We start from the raw sequence: 11339 nt of genomic DNA, 5'->3' as shown, positions 1-11339 counted from the left end.
GGCCAGTGGTTCCCTGGGGGGCACTGCACACAGCATGGCCAGCAGTGGGATGGAGGTGCTCCTCCCCTATGCTCTGTGCTGGGGAGGCTCCATTTGGAGCACTGTGCTCAGTGCTGGGCTTCCCAGCTCTAGGGAGACAGGGAACTGCTGGAGAGAGCCCAGCGATGGGCTGCAGCGACGGTGGGGCCTGGAGCAACTCCTGATGGGGAAATGCTGAGAGTCCTGGGGGCTGTTCACCAGGAGAAGAGAAGGCTGAGGGAGATCTCATCAGTTTCCAATCAGTATCTGAAGGGTGGGGGGCAGGAGGAGGGGGTCTGGGCTCTTTGTGCACCAAGCTCTGCCTCCTCTCCCTCGCAGCCCCGCTGGTGGCCGTGGTCTGCAGGCGGCTGGGCGAGCGGCCGACCTCCATCCTCGGGGCCGGGCTGGTCAGTGGGGGCTGCCTGCTCAGCACACAGGCCACCAGTGTCCCCTTCCTCTGTGTCTCCATGGGACTTCTGCTGGGTGAGTGGCAGCTCCCTTAAACCGGGCTGCGTCCCTGCTGTCCCTGCCCCTTTGCTGTCCCCAGCCCCTTTCTAAAAGATACTACATGAAACCTCAAATCTTCAGGCTCAGGAGCACGAAATCCCACATCCAACATGCTAGACCACACTAACCTTCCTTCCTTCCCTGCATCCAGCACTTGCTGTGATCCCTCCCCTATTTAACTTGTAGCAAAAGCGCACGGTGTCAAAAACCCCAGCCCCCACTGTGCCTGAAATCCTGTTCCCAGACAGCAACAAGAGCCCTGCTTTCACCCCCGCCGCGCAGGGAATAAGCTCGGCGTGGCCCAGCTTTGGCTCTGACCCCTCGTGTTTCCACCCAGGCATGGGCTTCTGCTGCCTGTACCAGGCGGCGGCGGTGATGACGGCCAAGCGCTGCAGGACCCGGCTGGCTTTCTCCAACGCCATTGCCCGCTCGGGGATGGGCCTCACCTTCCTGACTGCGCCCTTCACGCAGCTGCTCATTGACACCTATGGGTGGCAGGGTAAGCACGTGTCCTGCCCTCTGCACGGCTCAGCGGGAGGGCAGGAGGAACGGCGTTGCCCCTCTGGGAGCATTCCCTTTGGCGATGGGTTGGTGATGGACTAGATGACCTTAGAGGTCTTTAGTCACCAAGGTGATTAAACGCTTAATAAGTCATTAAATATGTCGGAGTCAACATAGAAAGCCCGACTTGTACTACACCACCTTGGAAGTCCAGCACTTCTCATGGATGAGAGCAAAGCAAAGCTCCGAACTTGCTGCATGCATTATAGAGAAAGGGAATTCCAGTTAGAAAAGCCAGAATCAAGGCTCCTGCACGACACCTCCACCTCCTTGCTGCCGATCTTCCTCCATACCCGCTACAAATTGCGTCCTTTCTTCCCGCTCCCCCATGCTCACAGCAAAATGCATGAAAAAAAAGAAGAAAAAAAAAAAAAAGCACCTTTTGCCTCGGTACAGGTACTCTCCTGCTTTTCAGCGGCATCATGCTGAACCTCGTGCCTTCCAGCATGCTGCTGCGCCCCATCCGCACCCAGCTGCCCCCGCGCTCCCCGGCAAGCAATGAGGACGGGTGCTCGGTGCCCAAAGGAGAGGCAGGAGCCCTCGGAGGACGCCTCGAGGAAGCCACCACCGGGGCAGCACAGCCACGCAGCGCTCAGGACCTTCCCAGCACCGAGCCACCCGCAGAGCCCTGCAGCAGCGCCAGCTCTGCTGCAATAACCCCAGCAACGCCAGGGGAAGCCCCCAGCCAGGCCACGAGGAGCTGCAGATCCCCCCCCGTGCCCGAAAAGGAGAAGCCGCAGCCTCTCGTCGACTTCTCCCCCCTGAAGGATCCCCTCTTCTGCATTTTCACCTGGTCCTTTCTGTTCAGCCACCTGGCCTACTTCGTGCCCATCTTCCACCTGGTGGCCAGAGCCAGGACGCTGGGCATAAGCAGCATGGATGCCTCCTACCTCATCTCCGTGGCCGGTAGGCAAGAGAATCTTTTTAAACGCATTGATCACTGCAAATCAGGCAAGAAACGCAACGCCAGCCTTGCCAAGAAACGCTCCCCAAACGTGTTCTAAAATAAATCTTCGCACAAGAGCCTGAGCTCACAGCCCTTACCCCCCTTCTGGATATACAGTGCTCTTCCTGCACATGTATGGAGCTGCTCGCAGATGGTGGGTGGTTCTCTCAGCCCCCCCCCCCCCTTTTCTGCAGGGAACAAATGCAGGTTTCAGGCTGCTAGGTGCGAGCTCTGCCCCTGCTCTGCTCAAACCCCCCAAAAGCCACAGAAATCCCGAGGCATTCTGCATTCCGAGGCCTCCAGTCTGACCCGGGAGTGTACAGAGAGGAATGCAGGGTTAGGAAAAAAAGGGGGAAAAAAAAAAAAAAGGAAAATCACCACTAAATTTGGATCTGGCCATTTGGGTTTGGCACATTCACTTTGGGGGGGGGGGGGAGAAAAACCTGTCCCCCCCCCAAGAAATAATGCTGTGTGTGAATATGACACGAACACTGAGGTCACAGCACGGGAAGAAAACGGCCCCAGCCTCAGTCACCATAAAATCTTTTATTGTATAAAAATAAATTCTCCTTCTACGGCGCCGTGCGCGATGCTCAGAAATGAGGTACGTGCTGTGAGGGAACCCAGCAGGAGCGCACAGCAATTAACGTGACGCCCTGAATTAAGAGCATTAAGAGGGGGGGGGGGGGGGGGGGGGGGGGGGACGGGGGTCGGCACGATGAGGCGGCAGCCCCCACTCCTCTGCCCTTGATTTTACAGCAACGCAAAAAAAAAGCAGCAGCAAAACTTGGGGGGCCCCTTGAGAAAACTAACGAGCTCCTCCTCCTGCCTCTCACCATCCTGCTTCTCCTTTAGCTTGGCAAAGATCAAGTGACAAATCTGCCCACCCTCCCCCCCCCCAGTTTGGCTGAAGGGCACTTGGGAGTTCTCTGCTGAGCGTGCTGCCTTTAATGGCATTTGTGAAGCCCAGCCCGGGGCACCCACAGCCCCGGGGCACCGAGAGAAAGGAAAAAAGCATCAATTTTACAGCAGCCTGCAAACGCCTTCCCGGCCCCGCAGCCCTTTGTGGTCGCGTCCTTAGAGCAAGCAGCAGGCGGGACGCGCTCAGTGCCTCTCCAAATAGGAAAAATAGAGATACATACACACCTAAAAAACCCTTCCCTGAGGCTTGGTGACCTCCTCTTCCCCCAGGCATCACCGAGACGGGCAGCCAGCTGCTCTCGGGGTGGATCGCCGACCAGAACTGGACCAAGAAGTACCACTACCACGTGGCTTACCTGGTGCTGTGCGGCGTGGCCAACCTGCTCTGCCCCCTGGCCACCACGTTCCCTCTGCTCATGACCTACGCTGTGGCCTTCGCCGTCTTCTGCGGCGGATTCCTGGCTCTGGTGCTCCCCGTGCTGGTGAGGATATTCCATTGAACATATGGCTAGATAGATACGTGGAAGAAAACAGAACGACGTGGCGTTTCTGACAGCATTCCAAAATACCTAATGATCTTTTTGTAAAGCTGAAGGGCGCCGGTGGGCTCTTGCGGTCTGGAATGAGAGGGGTCTGCCCCCATAGCCCCACAGCAGGGCCCCAGTCTGCCCAGCCCGGTGACTGGGATGCACCAGGAGCACTGGGGGCTTCCTGAATTGCTTTCCACATCCTCCTTTCTAAAAGCTCACAGGAAGCAGAATGGATCCTGTGCACTGACCAGCCCTAATGCAAAGCCAAGGGGCTGTCAGCGGGGTCCCAGCCCCTGGATTGTCAGTAATACCCACAGCACGGGGACAATGGGATCTGGGTAGGGAACCATCATCACGCCTTGGCGTGTCCTCCCAGGAAGGAACTGCTCAGAGCCGACGCACCCTCACTGCACCGTGGGCTGCAGGATGGGCCCAAAGGGTGGGAAGACAGAAGTGCACTTGGGATGCTGTAATTTCAGCACTGGCCTTAGGGAGGCGAGCGGATTCCAGGCTGAGTCAGACCTGGAGGTGCAGCGTCCTCCCCAAACCCCACGGCAGCCGCAGATGAACCTGGAAAAGCCACAGGAAGAGGCTCCCGTGCTTCCCACGAGCCTTCCTGACAATTACCCCTTTGCTTTTACACCAACAGGTGGACCTCGTCGGTGTGCCAAAACTCCACAGCTACTTGGGCTTCGCTTCCTTCTTTGCTGGGATAGCAGCTGTTGGAGGACCTCCTCTAGCAGGTAATGCAAACCTCACACACCTCACATACCCACCACCGGCATCCAGCAGTAAAACCTTCTTCTGGATCGCTCTCCCACCATCCAGGGATGGCTTTTCCTGTCCAAGCAGAAGGAAAAAAAAAAAAAAAGGCAGTAAAGAAAACACGTTTGAGAACATTTGCTTTATGCACAGGAAATAGTTTTGCTCCTGAGCATACGGAGCATGACAGCTGCGTGGGAAATGGGGTCAGCACCCACAGCACAGCAGCACTGACCTCACGACCATTGGGTTTGACCACGACCAGGGCGTTGTTAACACTGAACCAGAACAGAGGCCCCATGCAGGTGCTCTGCAGCGTGGCAGTGCTATCACAAAGTTCCAGCAGCCCTGCCTCATGAGAAAGATGGATTCCCCTAATCGATATCCCCAGGTTGGCCAAACTCTGGATATGGATGCAATGTCGAGCAGCTAAAGCGTTTCACTGACAGCGTGCTTTACACTGTCACAGTGATCCATAGCCCGTGCTGGAGAAGATCTCTTCTGCTGATACAAGATGTGAGTCCAGCAGAAAGCAATAGCTGCAAAAGCATCGCAGTAAATTTTCCAACAGGATAACATACGGTGTGAAAAGAGCTAAATAAGCTGGCTCTCCTTCAGCCGTGCATCATGCATGCTAACGCTTCCCTCTGCTTCCAATCAATTCTCGCTAATTGGGAGCCCTCTAGCTTTCTGATGACGCTAACAAGAAGGCGTCTGGGTTTCACGAAGCAAGCAGCTTCCCTGCGAAAAGCCTTGCCCAGAAATCAGCCTGCATCGTCCGGATGGGATAAAGAGAGGCCCAGCAAAGCCCAGAAGGAAACATCACGCTGATCCACCTCACTGCAAGCAGGGCGAGAGGGAAATGAGTCCCAGGGCAGGATCCGGCTTTGTGGCACACCGTCATTTGCCATTTTCTGTAGTTTTCCTATGCTTTCTTCTGCACTGTTCCCCTTCCAACACTGCCGTGTGAAACACGAGAACGGAATGGGATGGCAAACTCCCGATTCACTCCCTGCTTCTTCCCAAAGCAGCCGCTCCTTGCAGAACACACGGCAGGACTGAAGTGCTACCCAACACCTTGGGGGTTCGGTGCATCCGACTGCTGCTGAGCTCCCCCCTTTTTGTGAAGCTCCTACAGCTTCACAACCCACGACACGAGGGAGACCCGGGTGATAAATGCTTCCCGCGCACAGCAGAGCAAAGCCTAATCGCAAGGCAACGAGGTGACTTACCGTGCAAATCTGTTTCACTGGAAGCCCTTCAGCAGCCTGGCTGAGGCTCCTCACGGCTGCAGGGCTGCTGGCTGCTCCTGCCCCCCCCCCCCCCCCAGCAGCAGAACAAACATCATTTTGGCAAGCGGCGAGTGAGCCGAGGAGAGGGTACGTCCTATTTCCGTCAGCGGGAGAAATCGGCCACAAACTGCAAAAAGGAAAAAAAATCTATCTATATAAAAATAAACACCAAACAAACGATGGCATTCAAGATTACAAAACCGACTCCTGCAGCCAGCACGCAGCAACAGCTCCAGCTCCAACAAACGTGGGCGGTAAAAGGGGGAGAGGAAGGAGTCATTTGAAAGCAGCGCTGGCACATGGACTTAAATGCTCTCATCTCCAGTGTGCCTGCCTTTGTGCTAGGCATTGCTGTGCCAGGCCCCTCACAGAGCAGCTGTGCAATTTCAGCAACCTGAGCAGCTTGCAAAACCACTGCTCTGCTGCATGCTCAGCTCGCTCAGCTCCCTGCTGCAGGATTTGGCCCCTGTTGCTCAGGGAGAGGCACTCAGAGCATCACCTGCATGGCACTGCCAGCCAGGAGGGGACATGGGGCCTTCAGCACTAAGCACAGCTTCTGTATACAACAACAACAACAACAAAAAACAACCAGAAAAACCCTGTGTTTAGAAATACCACGAAGATGTTAAAAGTAATAGGATTCAGAGCTTATCACAGCTGGAGCACTCTGCTCTGGGTGTCCACATCTTACAGACGACAGCGTCAGCATCTCTGGTCCACGTCCCATAGATCCTCAAGCAGCAGAAGCTGACCCCACCTCTGAGGACGACCCGTCCTGCACAGCAGGGGTGGTGGCAATGGGAGCAAATCCCCTCACCCAGCGCCGTGCTGTGCTTCCCTGGGCTCTGCCCTCTGGCAAGGCACTCCTGGGCTCAAGCAACATCCCTGAGAAAAAGGAAAAACAACAGAGCTGAGAGCTGCCAAAGGCACGGGATAACTGAAAGCTGGTGAGCACACAGGGATGCAGCAAGGCAGCGTGCAAGGCTTTCCCTTCTCCCAAAGCCCTCTGTGGCCGTGCAATGCCAGCAAGGAAAGCACTGGCATCTATCTCTTTTGGTCACCCAGCCTCACGCTGAGCAGCACCAATTCCTTCCCTGCTATCCCATGTGTGACACTGGGAACAAGGCTCTGGTGCTGTTGTTTCCTGGCCTATCCAGATCCCAACCTGATGGAGTAAATGGTGTAAATCCATGGATATCACACATGGAATTCTGCTTTATGCCAGCGGCAGCTCTGGCTCAGCTGGGCACTGCGCTGCTAACCTGCCCCACACATCCAGGTGCCAGATTTGGGAACACAGTGCAGGATTCATAACAAGCAGCAGCAGCTCCTATTGCTTTGCATATTTCAGATTCAAGCAGGGGAATCGAAATGGAAGGCCCAGGCACTAGATGATAAACACATTTAAAGGTGAAGCTCCGGAAAGGAGATGTAACCAAACTAAACGCTTCGAGCTCATTTTAAAAGGCGACCTGCCCCAGTGCAGATTCCCAGGTCTCTGTGGAATTTAGGATTTCCTTTCAAGTGCTGGCAAAGCTTCCATTTAGCAAGCTTGCTCCCAGCCCCTCGTCTGGGATGTCTCATGTCGGACAGGTTGCTGCGCTGGGTCTGCTCACAAGGCAGCACGCCCGGGGGAATGCGGAGATCGCAGCGCAGATGTTGCAAAGCCCGACACGTGCAAAGCATCCCGTCATCCAGCAGGACCTCACATCTGCTGCAGCAGCTCCTTGGGGCCCTCGTAGTTAAACAGGAAAAAAAAGAAATGTCAGGGATTCAGTGTAATCCAATTCAAAATCCACATCCACACCAAGGGGCTGGCAACGTCGGTCCCAAGAAGAACCCCCTGCAGTTTGTCTGTCGTCCAGCTGCACGGCCACAGGCACACGAAGGGGGAAGGTGACCTGCAGAAAATACCTGGCCTCCCTCCCACCTCCCCAAAGTGATTTTCGGTGAGAAATAAACCCCCACCTTAATAACGCTCTCCTCTCCTGCAGGGTGGCTGTATGACTACACGCAGACTTACGCCTGCTCCTTCCTCTTGGCCGGGGCCTGCGCTCTCCTCTCTCCCGTCTCCTTCCTCTTGGAGCCGCTGGCCCAGAAGTGGAAGCTGCAGAAAAACCAACGTCCCCACGCAGGGTGAAGCTGTCCTGCTCGGGAAAGGATCGGCTTCGGATCCAGGCGCCTGCCAGCACGGACCTGCAACGTCAAAGCAGGAGCTGTTCCGTGTTACACCCACAGCCAGCACATCCAGATGTGTGATTAAAGCCACCGAAACGCACCGTGCAAAGGGTTCTTTGGCAGGAAAGGGCTTGGCTGAGGGGCTGGGGAATGTGGGCTTCCCCTGAGCTCCTGCCCCAGACCTCCCCCGCCCCCCCCCGGTGCTCGGATTCAACAGGAGCTTTAGCTTATTAACACAAATACAGCTAATTAGCACTGGGGAAGGAGGCAGCAGCAGAGATAAGGTTTGAACTTCCAACAGGACACGAGAACAGCTGGGCACTGCACAAATTATCACAGCAGAGGGCTCGGAGCTGAACTCACTCTCCTTAAAGCCAGGAGTGCCATAGGGCAGACCTACACCCACCCATCAGCATCCTCTCCCTCCTCCCCTAAAGCACCGCAGCCCACAAAGCCCCAGCTCCTCAGGTTGGCCCCGCGCTGACCGCTCTATAGCTTCAATTGGGATGGATGAGGAGAGGGTTGTTCCCCTGCAGGAACATTCCTTTCAAAGTGCTGGGCGATTCCGAGCACAAACGAAGCAGTCTGTGTGGAATAAGAGTGGTGGTGAGGAGCTGCAGGGAGAAACGCTGGCTCGGAGGTAATGGGCCAAATTCAGCAGGCACGCAGCTCAGCGATGCCAAAGAAGCCGTGCATGCTTCAGTCAGGGAAACGTGAGCCTTGAATTGCATTTGGTGGGGAATATCAGCAGCAGGCAATGCCTCCCTGCTCATAGATCTGCCCATCTCCTGCAGAAACCCACAGGCTTCAGAAATTGCCCTTCACACCTTCATAGCACGTGATCCACCTGCACCAGCTCATACCTGGGTCCAGGGGTGGGTCAGCTTCTGAGCAGCCGGGCTGTAGGGCTGAAGCAGACCACGCCAGGCACCAGGGGATGAAGAGGGGTGAGTTGGGACCCGTGTGATTCGTTGTGAGTCAGCCCCGCACGGAGCATCAGGCTGACACCTCCGGCACAGATTCAGCTTTCATTTGCAAATGTCAGTCATCGCTTGAAATATTCAAGCTCCTACCCGTGTTCCTGCTGAACGAATTACAGACTACCACTTCTGCTGCTGCAATAGCAGCTGGCCGGGCTGGACCGGCTTACGCTCAGCTTCAGATTTTCCAATTCAAGAGCTTCAAACAAACACACCAACAAAGCCACAAACCCTCTCATTTCTCCCCTCAAACGCACGTGCTGTGCTCCCTGCCACCCCGCGTCATGAGATGCAGTGATCAGAGCTGACCCACAGCCTCAGCCCGCTGCACCGAGCTCTCTGCCCGCTTTGCAGCACCCGCCTACTGCATGCCCTCACCTCTTCCAAGCAAGCACTGCTGGATTTCCAGCTTTTTCCCCAACCTGCAGCAGGACAGGGTGCGTGCATCCCCGTCCCATCAGCTCCAATGCACGCGTTGCAGCAGCAGCTCCCACCTCCCCGCTTTTGAGGAGCATCCTCCCCCGCCCCCTCCCCTTGTGCTCTTTCCAATCCAGGAGCTTAAAAAATAAACCAAAAACCAACAACCACTCTCATTCTGCGCCTCTAACACGTGCGCTGTGCTTCCCAGTGCCCAGCAGTGCAAGCCCCAGCAATCAGAGCCATGGGGGCAGAGATGCTCTCCATCAGAGTGACACCCACCACCACTCCCTTACCCTTAATTAAGAAAATTGAGGGACTCCAACATGCCTGCACCCCCGCCCCTTCTGCAAATTGCTTTGAATTCCCCCTTTCCTGCATCACCCACAGCCTGACACCAGCAGCCTTCACGTGCCCCAGCAATGACTTGGCATAGGCAAGGTGCCTTTCTCACACCCCTGTCACCTCCCTGCATCCATCCAAAAAGGGCAGGAGCCCCACACCACCCTGACACACAGCTCCAAGCCTTCCTCGCTGCGGCTCAGGATCCACTCCTCTCCTCTCAATCCTTTTGCTGGGGAGGCAAGCACAGGACAGATGTTTTGGTTTTACCTGGCACGGCTGAGGAGCTGGGCCATTCATTTCTCCATTCGCACAGCACGCGTCAGAGCGAGCAACGGCGACGACCACGGGGACATCTGCCCAGAGCAAGATTCTCTATCCCACTGAAGCCCTCTTACAAAGCACCTCCAGCCCCAGCTGAGCTCCTGACCAAGGCTGTGGGCTCCTTCCATCCCATCCCACCCGTGCTGGGACTCTCTGATATTCAGCACCTCAAATGATGGGGATCCCAAAGGGCATCGTGCCCTTGTCCCCCCCGGATCCACATCCAACGCAGCCCACTTTCACAGCAAGAATAAACCAAGCCTCCCGCTGCTTGAATTCCTCTCTCATGCCTGGGAAAGCTGCCTTTAAGTTTAGGATAGCTGCTCTCACTGAGGGTGATGGGAATCCATCAGCTGCCCTGATGGAAACCAAAGAGAAGAAGGAAAAAAAACAAAAGATATGTTTGATAAACTAAGCTGCAGCTTCGGGTGAGCTTACAGAGTCTGATGCTCACTGAAAAACCTTCCAGCCTGAGGAAACCACAGAAAACCAAAGCTCACAGCAATGCCCAACAGCAATTTCAGAAGCAATTCGTGGGCCAAAGTCCCCAGCCTGGAGCAATGCAGACTTTGCATTGCGAGCTTCTGAGCACCCTCCCCTGCAGATATCTCCCACGTGGGCGAGATAGGGCCGGGAGGTGCCCGCACACCCAGCGCTCCATCGGAGCCTTCAGTCGAGCAGGAGAAGGAAACTCCAGAGGAGGAAGCAAAGGCCACAAGGAAGAGCAAAGGTATTTGTCACCGGCCCCGTGACAGCCAAGAACGCGCCCACGCCGCTTTTATGGCCTTAGGGAGAGAGCCAGGGAGCGGGGAGAGGAGCAGCACGAGGGATGAGCCCGGCTGCCACGGGCTGCGGCCACACGTGGCAACAGGGCAGCACGGCCGTGGGAACGGCAGCTCCCTGCCCGTGCCCCGAGGGCTCCTGGTTTTGCAGACCTGAAATGCAGAGCTGCCGGGCAGAACGCCTGGCTGCTCCCTCCCTGCACCCATTGCACAGCGGGGAAAAGCGTTGCTGACACTCAGCCCGACCCGTCCCCGTGTCTGGGGACAGAAAACGCCGCAGAAGGCTGAAAATCGACGGGCTGGTCCTCAGCTCCCACTGCAGAGCTAGGTAGGAAGGTGGAGGCAGGGAAACGAGCGGGCGAAACATCCACCAGCCACCATTCAGCCAGAGCTCAGCACAGCACCTGCACGGCCCTTCGGCGATTAACACCATGCCAGACGAGGACGCGAAGGATTTGCAAAAGGGGAGAGGGTTTTTCCACCCCACCCTCACCCTCTGCTACCAGCGCTGCCCATAGCAGAGCGCAGCTGACCATCCTCCTCCTCCTCCAGAGCCCCATCTCCCCGTCCCCAGGGTGAAGCACAGCCCCGCGGCCAACGGGCAACAGCAGCAGCCGCGACGCTTCCCACTCCTTTCCCTTCTGCGAGGGCAGACACGTGGCGAGAGCTTCTCGGAGAGCATTTGCCATTTCACCGCAGCGCGAGGCCGACGCGAGCTCGTTATCAGCCCGGAGCGGGATCGGGGCCATCTGATGTTTTCAAGTGATTCATTCCGCCGC

The 11339-nt window shown here is 56.3% G+C and overlaps 1 protein-coding gene and 1 long non-coding RNA gene across 4 annotated transcripts in view; one reads left to right on the top strand and one right to left on the bottom strand.

Annotated features, from left to right (window-relative positions):
- SLC16A4 (solute carrier family 16 member 4) overlaps nt 1-7815 on the top strand; it is a 10290-nt gene extending 2475 nt beyond the window's left edge. Inside the window, exons 4-9 of one of the 2 annotated variants that reach the window (XM_021376906.1) lie at nt 358-501; nt 863-1024; nt 1483-1992; nt 3224-3435; nt 4133-4226; nt 7532-7815. In XM_021376906.1, coding sequence (XP_021232581.1) covers nt 358-501; nt 863-1024; nt 1483-1992; nt 3224-3435; nt 4133-4226; nt 7532-7677 — 1268 coding nt within the window. In that variant the 3' untranslated portion in view covers nt 7678-7815. The remainder of the gene's footprint in view (nt 1-357; nt 502-862; nt 1025-1482; nt 1993-3223; nt 3436-4132; nt 4227-7531) is intronic. The other variant, XM_021376907.1, reaches the window with a different exon arrangement.
- The window catches only part of LOC110388097, a 14831-nt gene continuing 6816 nt past the window's right edge, over nt 3325-11339 (bottom strand). Inside the window, exons 2-3 of one of the 2 annotated variants that reach the window (XR_002432774.1) lie at nt 4111-7733; nt 3325-3461 (exon numbers count right to left, since the gene is read on the bottom strand). This is a non-coding gene — a long non-coding RNA (uncharacterized LOC110388097). The other variant, XR_002432775.1, reaches the window with a different exon arrangement.

This window comes from Numida meleagris, chromosome 25, assembly GCF_002078875.1.
Source record: "Numida meleagris isolate 19003 breed g44 Domestic line chromosome 25, NumMel1.0, whole genome shotgun sequence".
Classification (NCBI taxonomy): Eukaryota; Metazoa; Chordata; class Aves; order Galliformes; family Numididae; genus Numida; species Numida meleagris.
The sequence above is the reverse complement of the archived record's forward strand: the minus strand, read 5'-3'. Positions and strand labels throughout refer to the sequence as shown.